Source organism: Trichosurus vulpecula, chromosome 8, assembly GCF_011100635.1.
Source record: "Trichosurus vulpecula isolate mTriVul1 chromosome 8, mTriVul1.pri, whole genome shotgun sequence".
Classification (NCBI taxonomy): domain Eukaryota; kingdom Metazoa; phylum Chordata; class Mammalia; order Diprotodontia; family Phalangeridae; genus Trichosurus; species Trichosurus vulpecula.
This window is the reverse complement of record NC_050580.1, coordinates 219,664,888-219,681,092: the sequence shown is the minus strand read 5'-3', so window position 1 is coordinate 219,681,092 and position 16,205 is coordinate 219,664,888. Positions and strand designations below refer to the sequence as shown.

The 16,205-nt window shown below is 37.1% G+C and overlaps 1 protein-coding gene across 3 annotated transcripts in view; it reads left to right on the top strand.

Moving 5' to 3' along the window:
- Nucleotides 1–16,001, top strand: part of PPP2R5E (protein phosphatase 2 regulatory subunit B'epsilon) — a 166,712-nt gene extending 150,711 nt beyond the window's left edge. For 2 of the 3 annotated variants that reach the window (XM_036734579.1, XM_036734580.1), the window contains exons 12-14: nucleotides 933–1,060; nucleotides 3,732–3,833; nucleotides 11,387–16,001. In XM_036734579.1, the coding sequence (XP_036590474.1) occupies nucleotides 933–1,060; nucleotides 3,732–3,833; nucleotides 11,387–11,486 (330 nt within the window). In that variant the 3' untranslated portion in view covers nucleotides 11,487–16,001. Of the gene's footprint in view, nucleotides 1–932; nucleotides 1,061–3,731; nucleotides 3,838–11,386 lie in introns of those variants that run through there. The other variant, XM_036734581.1, reaches the window with a different exon arrangement.
- Nucleotides 16,002–16,205: the final 204 nt, after the last annotated feature.

Genomic DNA, 16,205 nt, shown 5'->3' with positions numbered 1-16,205 from the left:
AGTTTTTAGGTATTGCCTTTTTTCTTCAGAGAACTTTTATAGATATTAATTATCATTGCCCAAATGTGATTTCCATATGGAGAAATGGAAATAAAGAGACTGAGGAACTTTCCCAGAGCCAATTTGCAGGTTACTGTCGTAATCAGAATTAGACTTAAGGGATTGCTAGTTTCTTGTTTTGTCTTAGTGTCCCTTCTTTTCTCCCTTGAATTCCCCAACGATAACTTCAGAATTCTGTATACTAAAAATTTTCGTTAATTTTTTAAAAAAATCTTCAGACTCTGGTGGCGGTAGGGCGCAGGGTGGCATTAAAGCCTGAGAAACATGAACAAGTTGCCACCCCACCTCACCCTAGTATTTTGTTCTGACTTTAAGGTAGTTGTCCCTAATTTATATGAGAGCCAGGAGGTCAGCATTTTTTTTTCCCACCCAGTCCCACCTTGTAGATAATACAGTATGATTGTTGGGGCAGGATATTAACTTGTACTGGGTAGAGATGTATAAGAAAGAGGGTGTGAGTGAGTACAGGGGAGCAGCTTGCAGTAGAATTATTTTGAAGATTATAAAGAGCTTAGAAACAGGATAAATGGCATTTGAGACCAAAGAATTTTACACAGTAGTAACATGGAAGAAAATGTGAAGATAAGAAAGCACAAAATCCTATTTTCTTTCTAAAATTCAGGAACTATTTAGGAATTTTCAGAGACATTTAAAATACATTCCCTAGTGAAGTAAAATGTTGTTAATATTTAGTTTTGTATCTGATTTAAATATCATTGATTTGATTTGATTCTTTTAGCAAGAAAAATGACCACCTAAGACATGTTTAAGTACTTAGAAATGATAACATTTTGTTTTACCTTGGTCTTTTGCAAAGCCGTTAGCTGATTTTTTTTCTTTAGATATTTATTTTATTTTCCCTTTCTTCAAAGGTGGCAGAGAGGGCACTGTATTATTGGAATAATGAATACATCATGAGTTTGATAGAGGAAAACTCCAATGTCATCCTTCCCATCATGTTTTCCAGTCTCTATAGGATTTCCAAAGAACATTGGAACCCGTAAGTTTTAGTTCAGGATTTTGCCTTTTTCAGTTCCTTTAAGAGCTGGTTATGTCATTCCTTATCTCAGAAAAACTCAGTGGCTTCCTATTATCAAGTAAAGTTCAAAGTCTTTTTTTCTTCCTGGCATTTAAGACACAATCTTCCACAATCTGGTGCCACCCAACCTTTCCAGCCTTATCTCATACTATTCCACTGCATTTCCCATGTAATTTGGCTAAACTGGATGTGTCTGTCCTTGGATGTACCTCATGCTTTCCTGCTTCAGTGCCTTGGTTCATACTATTCCTGGCCTCTAATGCCCTCACTTCCCCCTTTTTCCCCATTCAATTCCTGCCCATCCCTTAAAACCCAAGTCAGATGCTATTCCTCCATGACATTTTTCCTTGATCTTCTGCCCCCTCCCCACTGCCACTCAGTAATAACCTTTTTTCCACTCCCACCTCTTAAAGCACTTTGTACCTCTCTAACATATCTGTCGTGTATTGTTTGGAATTAGATATTTTTGTGTATGTGTCATATCTCCCTATTAGATAATAACCACTATTATGGGAGAGATGATCTTATATAAGCCTTGCACATCCCCCCCGCCGAGTACTGTAGAACCATACTCAGGCGCACAGTGGGCGCTTAATTAATCTTTGTTGAATTGGATTGACTTTAAGCCTTCTGGATTCAGTCCTTTTGGAATTTCCACAGGGGAAAAATTATATTGTAAAATATTCAAATATAGGTTTAAAATTTATTTAGGTATAAGTAAAAACCAGGTTTAATTTTTATTAACCTTCATATTAACCACATCTCGATTGGTGGTAGTTAATCACTAATTACATAGCATTTAAAAAAAGAAAATCAAAACATGTATAAATAAGAATCAACGTATCAAGAAAATAATTTAGGGCCTTCATAGTATATCTTAAGAGTTTCCCATTTTCCCTTGTATATACTTATAGGTTACATTTGTAAAGATTGTTTTGTAAGATAATAGTAGCTATGATAACAGCATTTATATAGTGCTTTAAGGTTTGCAAAGTGCTTTACAAATCTTATCTCATCTGATCCTCACAACAACAGGAGAGGTAAGTGCTATTGTTATCTCCATTTTACAGCTGAGGAAACTGAGGCAGCTAGTAAGTGTTTGAGGCAGAATTGGAACCCAGGGCTTCCTGATTGCAGGTCTGGTGCTCTGCTAGCAAAAAATCCACAAATGTCACTTATATAGTCATAGGATTTTAGAGCTACAAGAAACTTATCTTTTCTAGCTTCATTTACCCAGTGAGAAAAGTGAGGCCTAGTGAAAGTAACTTAACCTACTGGGGACATTCAGAGCAGAATTCCTCATTTGTTAGAAATTAATTGAATTTCTATTTTCTCCCCTTGAATGCTTGCTTGTTCTTCATAGTGATAAGTTTGGGGCAGTAAGCATGTATGTTCCTTTTCCCCCATTGCCCTGGACCTAGAGTAGAATATTCTTCAGAACCAGACGGAGCTTATGTTGTCTCTTTGAAGTACTGAGAAGCGAAAGCTTAGCATCCAGTACACATAGAAGTAAAAGGTTGGCTGGATATTGCATTCATTTAGCACATAAATTAACAGTAATGGCAGACATTTATATAGCAATTTGCAAAGTGCTCTATATATATATATATATATATATCTGTTATCTCGTTTGATACAACAATCCTGTGGGGTAGGTGCTATTATCATACTCATTTGACAAATGGGGAAACTGAGGCTATGAGAGGTTAAGTGATTTTTTTCCCAGGGTCACACAGTAAGTATCTGAGGCAGGATTTTAACTTAGATCTTTCTGTCTCCGAGGCCATATTCCATCCATTCTACCAGCTAGCTTCCTAGATTAGTTTATGGCAGTACATTTTTCTTTGACGTTGTTGGAAGATAGACATTCTATTTTAGATATTATATATCGATGCTAAAGCTATTTGTGTTTAGATCCCAGTTCTGTTAGCACATAATATAAGCCAGTTAGCCTTAATGTTGCCTAACCACAGGCAGCAGTCTGAATCTTGGCTGGGTGTCTCACAAACATATGTCATTGGGTCACAAAGGAGGAGATGGGACAAGCGCAGATGGATTGGAGCCAATCCATTGCCATCACTATAAAACTCATGCTTATTACCCTCCTGACATGGTATCAGCACCATCATCATTGAGATGGCACATTCATTGTTCTTTTTGAAGCTTGTCTTCATGGGAGTGAGTTTTAATTTTTTGAAATTCTATTATTTGAATTATTATTTGAAGACTAATTTTTTTTTTTGGGCAAATACAAGAAGACTCCACAGTCTGGATCTCTCATCTTTACTTATATTAAGGAGGAAATTATTTAATGTTAGTATTTGTCAATATTGCTAAATGCCTACATGTGTCGATTTACTCTCCATACTTTCCTAGTAACTTCCCATTTTTTGGCATGGAGGACGCATATCTGACATTCTTTTATTTTACCAGGTCTGTAGGGTGGTATTATTAGCTCCTAGTCGAATGAGTTCTCTCCTTGGATAGTGAAGAGCAAAATTGTAGATCGCTTCTAGTTGTGTCAGTGATGAAACAAAGAAAAACTCATCCAAATAAAAGTATTTCTGTGGATTCATGTATCACAGTGTTGAATAACACCATTAACAAATACTCTCTCCTCTGTATTTTACAGGGCTATCGTGGCTTTAGTGTACAACGTATTGAAGGCATTTATGGAAATGAACAGCACCATGTTTGACGAGTTAACAGCTACTTACAAGTCAGATCGCCAGCGGTAACTCTTTAAAGCTTTTTTGTCAGCTGTGCATAAGGTCCCCTATTTAGTTCTTGTCTTATTCTTTGCTTAGGTTGCCTGATTTAACTTATAGTCAGATACAGCACTTTTTTTGGCATGTTCATTAGCTTTGTCCTTGTGGGATGCCAAATAATATCATGCATTGATGTGTTTTGTGCCCTATGAAATACAGTACCTGTCCTCAGGTTTGTGAACATATAATCTCTCATAGGATTGTTTTTTAGCCCTTAGTTTGACAGAGAGCTAAATGCAGCAAATTCTACCTTCCTGTTAGGTTTTCATTTAGGCCCAAGGTCCTGACCATGGAATAGACCTCCTCTGGAGTTTTCTACCATGTCTATTGGTCATTCCATTTCAGGACTTTGAGGAGGTTTGGTTCTTGGGCTGCCCTGAGGTGTTTGGTTGACTCCAGCCTATCCTTTCTGAGGGCCTATAGACAGGATCCAAATCCTTTTAATTTAGAATTGCCACTTGGTGAGGTAAAAAACTCTTTTCTTTTATTACCATCCACTTCTCTCTTATTCCTATTTGCCTCAGCCCTACCCTTTAGATTAACTGTGTTGCTGTGCCTTTCCCTTCCTTTCAACTGTTTTCTTCGGCCCCTATTCTATCATTAACAAATTTCCCTTTGTCTTAAGACTTCTTCCTCTCAGTCTGTCTTCTTGTAGTCACAGAAATTTGACTCCTCCCGAAGACATTTGGTTCATCCTTGTCCATCCTCTACAGTTCTGGGTATACCCTTTCTTTTTTCTTCCGCTTCGACTTTTATCCCAACACATTGGGCCTGGAGGAGTAGACCTATTCCTTCATTTTTACTTGCTACTTCAAGATGAGTCCTCTACCTCCATTACTTAATAAACACTATTCCTTTGAGGTTTATTCCACCTATATTTATTACAGTTTAGATTCTTATTGTACTGCCTAACTCCTCAAGCCACACCCAGGTCATTCCCCCATTTTTGTCTGCCTCAAACTCTGACCTAATACCTTCATTTTCCCTGAAACACCTGGTCTCCTAGTTCATCAGACTCCCATTGCCTGTACGTTTGTTCTACTATCTCCACAAGATGGGGTAGTCACATTCCTGATCTTACCATCACCTATTTTTCTTCCAGAATGCTGAAATTCTTTTCTGATCTTCCTGTCCTCTCATTTCTTCCTCTGCTTTATGCTTCCGAAAATTCTTTATTTATTATTCCGAAATTCTTCATTTTTACAATGACAGTAACTGAATTTAATCTAGTAATCATTTATTTATTAAGCACCTGCTATATGCCAGGTGTGGGGGATGCCAAGACAAAACAGAAGCAGCCTCTGTGTAATATTCTCATCTGTCAGTGCTCTGGCCTCACTCTCCTTCCTTCAGCCTTGGCACTGTTAACTAGTTCAACTCTACAATTCCCTCTTCTTTTAACTCCCTTGTTCTATCGGCCTGTTGCCTCACATGTTTTAGCAAACTTGAACCATGGTAACCTATACCATCTTCCTTTCTTCCCTCTGTGCTTCTGCTCAGTTGCTACTAAATGCCCATGAGGAGCATCATACAATTCTGCTCATTGAGGCTAAAAACTTGTTATTAATTTCAATTTTTTATACACACACACACACACACACACACACGTGTGTGTGTGTGTGTGTGTGTTTTTATATGTATGTATGTATGTATGTATATACCCCTTTCCCTGCCTCAGCAGAAGGCCTCATCTCCTACTTTACTTAGAAAATTGAGGCCTTAGTCATGAATTCCATCCGCTCATCTATTTCATACATCAGAACCTTTCTGGTTGCCCCAATCCTCCCACCCTTTTTATGATATATTTCAGTCCTTCCCTCTACAAAGGCTCTACCTTGTGCTCTTGATCCCATTCCCTTCTTTTTCCTTGAGGATGTTGCCCTTTTAATCATTTCCTCATTTTCTGGCTACCTCCTTCTTGATCTCTTGGCAGCTTTCAACAACATCAGCCATCCCTTCCATTTGGACGCCATCTTATTTCTCCACTTCCACAGTGCTACTCTGTCTGGCCATTTCTTCTCAGTCTTCTTTGTTGACTCATCATAAGCCGTCTCTTGCTTCCTGACTGTGTCTGTCGGAACTCTATCCTAGTTCCTCTTTCTCTTGATGAAACCATCAGCTCTCAAAGGTTCCACTGTCATCTCAACTCCCAAATATGTGAATCCAGCTCTAATTTCACTCCCAAACTCCAGTCTCACATTGTCAGCTGCCTACTAGACACATCCATTTGGATGTACTGTTGGTATTTCATACTCAATATGTCTAGTAATCTTTTCCACTTCCAAAAACCCTGAACAAGTTCTGATCTAACAGCTCAGCCTCTCTTGACTAAAGAGAGCAACAGATGCCTTTTCTTGAAGGCACCTCCATTCTTTTTTCACCCAGGTTCATGGCCTTGACTTTTCTGTTTCTCTTGCTCCTTATAGCTAATTAGTTGCCAGGTCTGTTTCCATGACATCTGTCACATCTAACCCCCTCCTTTTCACTCACCCTTCTCCTCACCTTTTACTCCACCCACCGTTTTTACTCACCCCTCAACCCCCCCAGGCCAGGCCCTCCTCCTTACAATATTAAACACCCCTCCCCTGCCTTTCCTTTACATATCTGTCCAAATAATCTTTAGCACAGATCTGATACTTCTCTCCCTCTTCCAAACATGCCCCCCCACCCCCACGCCCCCACTCCACCTTAGTCCCACCTACGGCGTCTTATTGACTAAATTAAAATGGACTCCTTAGCTTGTCATTTAAAGGCCTTTCCAGACTTAATAAATATTACTGCCCTTTAGGCACTCAGTGCTTCAGCCACAGCAACCTATTTGCTGTTTCCTGAACTTGAAATTCTGTCTCCCTCCTCCATGATAATGCACACCCTGTCCACTTCATGCCTGGAATGCATTCCCTATTCTATTTTTATGGTTTTCTGACTTCTCCAGTTAATGTTCTCTCCATTTTCAGATTATCTTGTGTTTACAATTCTTTATACATTATATCCCTCATTAGAAAGAAAATTCCTTCAAGGCAAAAACTGTTTTTCATTTTTGTCTTTGTAACCCCAGCATCTAGCACAGGATTTTTGTATATAGTAGGCATTTAATAATTATTTTTAAACTGAATTGGTTTGAATTGAGTGTAGTGAAATCCTTAGCCCATGTCATTTCTAGATTAGTCCCTATAAAGTTGAGCTGGTTTTATACGTATTTCCAGAGGAGGAGATGGGAAAGAAGCTTTTCAGAATACTTTCTTTTGTGAGAAGGGTGGCTTTTATGTCTAAAGGACATAATGAGATTTAGAAATAAAATTGAGATGAAGAATATGGTTGATAAACTATCTTGTTTAGTTGAATGAAACTTTCATGATGATGCTGATGGTGATGATGATGAGACAATTATGACTGCAATGAAGATGATGATGGGGTGTAGGTCCTGCTACTTTCCTAATCAAAGCATTTTAGGCTTTGTTGTTTTCTCATTTAAGAAATCTGGTATGTTTTAAATCTCAATATTAGAACCAATTGAAATCTAGTTGAATTTGGCCTAGGAAAATATTTTTTTCATTTCATACGCTTAATTTTCTAATTTGAGTGTGTTTCTTTTCCAAATTTCTAATTTTCTAAAGAAGAACACGGAAAAAATGAAAAAAGTCTTAGAACTTTTAGTAATTGAGCACACTCAGGTTGGGCCTTTGGTTTCATTTTGGGCCCCTGCAAACAAAATGCCAGGTACTGTGTATCATAAAACTTTGTAGTTTCTTTGGGTCTCCTAAATTTTATTGAAATATTCTTGACTATGACCTGCTTTGCTTTGCTTTGCCTTGCGTAATTTTAATTCTGTTAATTGTATTTTACAAATGAGAAAAGTCAAGTGGAGAACTCTGTTTCAAAGGGCCACCTAATTTAGAGGATTTTTATTTTCACCCTTAAACTCAGTGAGTGTCTTGAAAAGTAATTTGATTATAAAATTTGGTATAGGTTTTCTTGCCATATGTAGTCAGGAGAGGCCAAGCTCTTTCATATCAGGAAGTCGTGTGATGTTTTTAGGATACTTTGAATTATGATAATGTCATCTCAAGCCCTTAAATCTATGATTATATTTTGTGCCATAAACAAAATATTATTTTAATTTTTTGCTATTTAAAAATTTTAATTCATATAAATATTAAGATGTATCATTACAGCATGGAATATATCATCAACTTCAGCAGAAGTCTTATTAATATAAAACCTAGTTGGAGAGGGGGTTATTTTGTGGAATATCCTAGGGAAGAGATTGAATATGCTATTAATATAAGAATTTAGTACTATATATGACCTGGTCATTACTATCTGGCTTCAGAAATGTGCTGAATACTAGTACAAGGTAAAATTGCAAATAGCTTCTCATAATTTATTGTCTGAATTAAACAGGCCAAGACTTTTAGAAAAGATAGGAATACCCTCAGGGGAAAGAAAGGCATCGCTTTGCCTTGGGGATCTAGGATAGGTAGTTTTATGAAAGTAGATTTTTTTTTCTTTATTGAAGTTGTTCACATTAGACTCCTTAGGAAACGATGGAGCTTACAAGGTATAAGGAAGCAAGGGAATGAATATGTCAAATTATGAGTAGAAAGTTGGTTCTGCCATATTTAACACTTTTGAAGAAGGGATGTAAGGAGAACAACAGTCATAGAATGCCAAGGGTCAATTAACGCCTGCTGAGAGGTGTAGGTGACACAAATCCTTACAATGGTGACAGTTGGTTCCTATGTCAGTATTAGGGCCATTTCATATTGGAACTGGAAGAGAATGTGACAGCACCCAAGTGGTGTTAAGTTTTAAAATTCATTTCTATGGGATATTCCTGTTGGAAATAATGAGGAAGAATGTAGGTGAAATTAACATCATGTCAGAAATATTTAGAGGTTTTGAAATAAAAGTTATCAGTACGAAATGCACGTTAATTCCATATCTGGAAAAGAAGATTTTGGGGGACCATTATGAAGAATGCCATAAACTAGTTGACATGTATATGAAACTATTTGACAGAATGAATTAGCTCCTAAAGCATAAAATAAAGTTGAATGTTTTAGTAATGTCTTCTTTTCTTATTTCACTTCAAATTCGGAAGATATGAACCTGACTTGATGTTCCAACTGTTTTTGATTTGGGGACATCTTAAAAGCATTAGGTCAGACTCTTCCACTCTTCTCCCCAAATATGAAAACTATGCTTTTCACATAAACATGATTCATGGTGTTCTGATTTCTGTCCTCTTGAAACATAAGGAAATGTTCAAAGTTCTTTAGACACCAAATAGATTTTGAGTTATATTAAATCCTATATTAGTAACGCAAAGATGCATTTTTTTTTCAGGTCTCAAACTGAATTAGCTTAGGCTACTAAGAAGCCATTAGTTAGAGATCTCTACCATAAGTTCAGAGGATCATACAGTTAGTACTTTTCTAGAAGGTACCTTAAAGATTATGTAGATGAACCATTCATTTTTGAGCTGAGGAAACTTGGACCAAAGGAAGATGTGCCCTGATGTGTTGTAGGAGGAAGCGAATATCAGGGCCAGGATGCCGATCTAGGACTTCTGACTCTATTGTCTAGTGCCTTTCCCCATATACCGTGCTGTCCTCACAAATGCCTTGGCTGTTCTTGTATTTAATTTGGTTTTCTGGATTCTGGGCAATAGCCGATAGAGGTTGAAATGAATAGTAAGGTAGATGAGTTTTGAAGAAGTATGTCACTACTTAACTGAGTGAACTAATGTCTATAACTTATCTGAGGTAGGATAAAATGATTGAGCAGCGAATGAACTTCAGATTGCTACCTGCTTCAGTACTGCAAGTTCCACAGTTTCATTGGTGCATGAATGAATAAAAAATTCATTAACTGCTTACTTTATACCAGGCGTGGGTTCCACCACAGACACAGTGCCAACCTGCATTGGTATAGGAAGTTTCCTCATCTGAGAGTTCCCTAAATCATTGAAATCTTATGTCCAGGCCCTGTCCCTGCCCCTAGCGCCAGGCACTGTGCTAAATTCCGGGAATACAAATATCAAAGCAAACTATTCCCTCACCCTAAGAAGATTACATTCTTACAGTGGGAGACAATAAATAGTATATAGGAGTGGTGACCAGGGAAGGACGGATCTAGGGAATCACTGGTATAGTGATCCACAGAGCAGCCGATTAGCAAGCCAACTGCAGGACCATTGGCAGTACTGATCAGACTTTTGTGCTGAGAGCAAGAGGTGGAGGTGCATGTTGTTGGTAGGATGGATAGCATATCTTCATACAGTATGATGATTGTATCTGGGGCCTGTGGCCAGCTAGATATAGTAGGTCAGCTGAGTTTGTGTCCACTCAGCAAGCCAGGCAACAAGACTCAAGGTATATGGGTTTTCCAAAGCTGAGTAGGTTAACTGACCTAGGGATTTTGTAGGGATGTTCTCTGGAACATTCCCCTGAATACATTAAAATAGTACTTCAGTTTAGGTTTATTTGTTATAATTGGATTAAAATGGAATTGTAACCAAAATTATATAGCAGGAACAAGGCTCTTTAAAATTTTTCCTAGGTTATTTCCAGAGAGACTATGCAATGCAATAAAAAGGGATAGAAGAAATTTTAAGTCATAGCTATAGTGTTATACCAGTGTGTTGGTAATTTTTAATTAGCCCATGTATATTATCTGTGTGTGGCTAAGGAGTTGTTATTTCTGGCTTGGTAAGATGACCCAAAAGTCACATCCCCTTTTTACCTGAGGTGAAAAATTCTCTGCTTTATAGTTAGATGGTCTAATTGGCAGTTAACAAAAGTAGGATTTCTATTTAGGAATTAAGTATTTCATTTGCAGTAAGGAGTGCAAACTCCATCCAAATTACTAACATGTAAACTCAGGGAACCTGAAACCTTAGAAGTCATTATTTATTTTTTTAAGGATATGTGGAGTTAAGTAAGAGAATCCTGAACGTGGGGCTTACCAATGTGGAAAGACCCTTACTTTACTTAAGTTTATAGACTGACCATATTGTATGTATTAGGAGAGAAAAAAATGAAGTGATAGAAGGGCTAGAAATTTTTGCCTTCCTGTAGCTCAGCATTTTACTGTTTCTAGAGTCCTTTTTGAAAGTGGTAGTATGTGCATTGGAATTTGATTTTTGACTCCACCCCCAACACTCCCTGCGCTCCCCCCGCCCCCGCCATATCACCAAGGTGCTCTTGAGTTTCGAACAACTGATCCAGACAAATGATCACCTTTGTTTTTCTGAGTTTAGATGGCAGTGTTTCTGTAAGAAACTGAGCATAGGACAATATTCATATGAAAAAGAATCTTAAAATATCCTTGTCATCTCCTACTTGTTCAGTTAATACTATTTTTGTGTCTATCTAAGTGTGGAATACCAAGAAACGACAAGCTTTAATGCCAAACTGTTCACAGAATTTAAAATGTATGTGTGTGGCGGGTGGGGGAATTCTAATCTCTTTAAAACTTCTCTACTGTTTACACTGAATTCTGTTTCTTCCACCAGTGAGAAAAAGAAAGAAAAAGAACGTGAAGAATTGTGGAAAAAACTGGAGGACCTGGAGTTAAAGAGAGGTCTTAGACGTGATGGAATAATTCCAACTTAACAACAACAAAATGACAACAGCATTATTAACCTGTGGAGTCACACATTTATGTAGTAGAAGATGGAGCAACAGTTTTCTGTATTGTGCAACTTTACAGTAGATTTCACATTTGTTTCATTATTACAACAGCACTGTATATACCTGTCTCTAAGTAAAGGAAAAAAAAATAAGGACTTAAATCCAAAGTTTGGACAGTAGATGGACTTCTCAGAACTTTGCAAACATAATCATTGTTCTAACCCTACTTTAAAAGCAGTCTTCAGAGATCTGTTGATAAAATTGCTATGTTAAAATTCCATTGTCAGGAGTTCCTTATTTATCATTAGCAGAGAGTATGATACAATTTTCAAATGTGAACAATCTTAAATTTAGCTTGTCTTTCTGCTAAATTGTTAAGTGTATTTATAGTAAAAGGAAAAAAAAAGACTGTCATTTCCTTATAAGTTTGTGTAACATCCTCCTTCTCTGGATAACTTTACTGTAATTTGACATCTTTTCCTTTTGCACATCTTCATAAGTTGAATGTCCACAAAGAATAGGGCCGTGAATACACAGGTCCCTGCAAAGGTTTTGTTTACTGGTGTGAGCGAGCATCTTTCCAGTAACCAGGCTAGTCCTCATACTCCTTCAGTTTTCACATCAGGAGTAAAATATAGAGAGGTGATAAACATGGTAGGGAAGGGAATTTTGGATTCATGCATCAGTTAACGATGGATCCAAATCAATGTCTTGAATCCTTTTGAAAACAGGCACTGGTACATCACAGACTTTAGTACCTAATCAGTATTAGTTATGTGCATCATTGAACACATACCAGAGCTGTTTTAGTAATGACTGAAATACATCTTTTCGGACCACTTTGAAATAATAAAGACAAACACTAAACAGTACAACCGTGAAATTGATCTCCAGGGATTGCAGATCTAATTGGGAAAAGAGTTGAGCAAACAGTTTGAACTGTTTGGAGTTGTTGCCTTACTTTTTAATATGTATTTATAAAGTATTCCAGCAAAAGAGGATGTAGCCTCTGGAAAAATGTTACAGTGTTTTTGTAGACTCTAGTTGAACTTCTCATCCCAGCGCCAGCCCTGTTTTTAGCTGGAAAGGATTCAGGATAACATTATTATGCATTCTGAATCAGATGCTCATTCCTAACTACTGTATTTGTTACCAAAAGTGGTTCTACAAATGCTACTGAAAAAAAAATCTGGAAATTCCTTATGTCCTGAGTATTAATAATAAAGTTTAAAAATGCTTTTATATCAAAGGTGCATTGTGACCAAATTGTTTAAGGAAAAATAACACAACAACAACAAAAAAAGAAGGTTGTATCTATCACAAAGTATACATCATTGGCTCTCTGCTTTGTACTTAAAAGTGAAATCTTACATCTTTGGTAGGTAAAATGCTAATAAGATTCATGTACAGTATGTATTTAGCTAATACGGTGGCATTATTATATACCGAAAGGTATGTATTACAGGATTTTTTTTTCCAGGACTCTTTTGATCTGTTATAGACATGACAACATAAACGAGTGGTCCCAGCAGTATTTATGGTATAGAGCAGATTCTGTGTTCATGCATCTAATTGCGATAGTTACAAACATGAACACATGAACTGTTGCCCTTTGATAGGAATACAGTATAAATATGGGCTTGTATATTTTCCTCCCTCCATTTAAGTATGTAGTAGAAGATAGTTTTCTTGTTTCCAAGCCAAAAAAGAAAAAGAAAAAGGAGTGGGGAACGGATGGAGAAGGGAGCCATATTCTCCCTCCCAGGTTAAATGTTTCAGGATTATCAGGTCATAGTTTATACATGAATCAGCCACATATGAATCTTGTCATCTCAGCAACTTTGTAAAAACTTGACAACGTTAATTCTGAAAATGAAATAGCAGTAAACTAGTCGTATGCAACACCAAAAATAACATGGTTTTAGTGGGATTACTAGAGATGTTAAAAAAAAAAAAGAAATTGACTGGAGATTGATAGAAATTTGGCAGAGGCTGCCAAAGATCATACAACTTCTTTTTTAAAATACTGGAGAAAAGGTGCAAGCTCAAATACTAAAGATAAAAATAAATTTATAACAAACCATCTCCTTTAGCCCCTTTGATTTGAATAGCCTTTGATTTCTACTATGCATTATGATTATTTTTGGTAGTGTAATCTTATATTTACAGTTAACATGCCTTTGAAGACTGAGGACATTAAATTCGTGGCTGAACGAACTAATAATCTCTGCCCAGTGAAATGAAATGCAGTCATTTGAAATTTTAAAAGGCAAGGAACCTTTCTTGCACCATAGGTGATGACTTTATACAGATTATTCTCAGTGTCAACTTTATATGTTGATACGCACACTGAGAAAAAGGGAGCCGAATATTAGACCTATCTGAAGACTTGGTCACATTAATCTGCTGCCTTTAAGTGGCCGCATGTCTAAAACTCCTAGGGCAATTTCTGAGAAGAAACACTATCTTTTCACTTTTTTTTAAACTGAAAGAGACAATGTGACCTTTGTCATGTTGTGTCCAATGACGCAGAATAACTGAGGTAACCTGACTGTTGCACTATGTGACATTCTTAAGGACGTACTTGCTGCATTTGCAGCAGCCTTCCTTGTCCCTTCCCACAATCCTGATCTTTGCTGCAACTCAGTTGTGATGAACGCATCTCATACTTTTGTTTGCTTCATAATTTCCAGAACTATATATAAATATATTTTTTAAAGAGCAAATATCGTAGTTAGCGAGTAGTCACTCACTCCCTTGTTCTACCATATTGGTTTCAGGGTGAGGGTTAAGAGTGTCTTCAGAAGAGGACTGTGGCATTAGGTTGTGGGCATAGAAAAACCATACCCATGAATATTCCCATCTCATACCTTAAATCAAGCATGCATTCCTTTTCACATCTTGCAATTTTTCCCAGTTGTTTTCCTGTCACCTTTTGGGTTTTTTGTTTTTGTTTTTGTTTTGGTCTCCCAAGCATTTGAGTGGGTTGGGGTTTTTTTTTGTTTGTTTGTTTTTTGGCTTTTTTTGTAAAAAATAAAAAATTAAAAATAAATGAATTAAAAATACTCTTAATGCCGCTGGATACTCACGAGCAGGGTTACACTCAGTTCATCTTGGACTTGTTTGCATAAATAGAAGGGTTTAATTTATTTTGTACCTCCTTCTATATGTGGAATCAGTCCAGGGTGCAGAGCCAGGAATTGCTTGCATTTGCACCTGCTGTACCTGTTGAGTATAGAGCAGGCTCAATCACACTATGGAAAGAAAAAAAAGTATATTTAGAGCTTTAAAAGCTTTTTTATTTTTTTGTGGGGGGTGGGGTGGGGCCAAGGGAAGATGTATGGATGTTTATTAGCATGTAAAAACATGTTTGGTTCAGGTTACTTTTTTTTTTCTATTTTTAATTTTAATTTTCCAAATTGGGTGCACCAACTTGTCCCAGAAAGTGGAGTTATCTCTCTTTCAATGCTATTACCAATGTCATCACAAAGTGACAGTCACCTGATAGCAAAAAGAAGGTGACGGCTAGACATGATCAAATGATGTTTTATTTGCACATGGATATTTTTATTTTTATATTCTGGTTCAACCAGTTCTCCTAATGGAGATAGGAAGTGAGCCACAAAGGATTTTTCTAGTAGGTATTGGCAATGAATTTTATATTCCTCAATATTTAGTTTTGAAAGTCTAAAAGGACTGTGCAACGTGGAGGCAAAATTGAACAAATTTTGATTTAACAGAAGGTCAATTCACAGGCTGCTGCTTTGTCCGCTGAAGCAGCAATTATCTGTTTAGAAACAAACATCCTATATCATGATTTGTATGAATATAGGTTTCCTTTTTTTTTTGATTGCTTACTGTAAATAAGTTGTAATCCAAACCTCATGTACTGATGAGGAGTTTTCAAATATAAATATTATTAATAAATTTCTTGTCCTATTTTTGATTGTAGTATAAAGACTGACATGTTCATGCTTTGGTTAAAGGATTTAGCATTAGCTTTATCTTTTGGTATGTTAGCATTTCATTGTTTCAGCAGGAGAGGGCAGCAAAAGTTCATTTTCCCCCTTAGAAATGCTGTGGTCCGTTAGTTTTTTTTTTTTAACTTCATCTATTTGTGGGTAGAAATAAAATGAAACATTTTTTTGATATGAAAAGTTGCGTATGAAAATAGAGACTGGCCTGACCAGACAGCGAAAATCTTCTGTTCCTCATCAAATGTTAATAGAAAACGCCACAGAACAATCTTCCAGCTCCAGCTAAAGTATGTACGCTACTTCCTCCTGAGACTGACAACAACCAAGGGCAAGCTGAGTGTTTAAACCCGTGGGATTCCAAAATGTCATTCTTTGGAAGCGATTTACTTTCTTCAAGGTGGTAACAAGGACAAAATGACTGGTGCTCCCTAATATCAATGTAACCTTCTCCTTTCACGAGCGTGTGGAGGGCTCTGTACTGTGGGTGCATCGAAATAAAGAAGCAATGACGAGTTTCCAACTGCTTGGCTGATTTTGTTCCTGCGTGACCCGAGTGGGGAGTGTGTGTGTGTGTGTGTGTGTGTGTGTGTGTGTAACATTGCGCAAGTTTGTGGGAGAGTCTTGCTCTGAGCTCATGGAGGTCTGGGTCATGGAGGCAGCTGGTGGCACAGTGAATGACTAGAGCTCGAGGCCCAGGGTAGAGTTTCATGAGTTCAAATCCTGC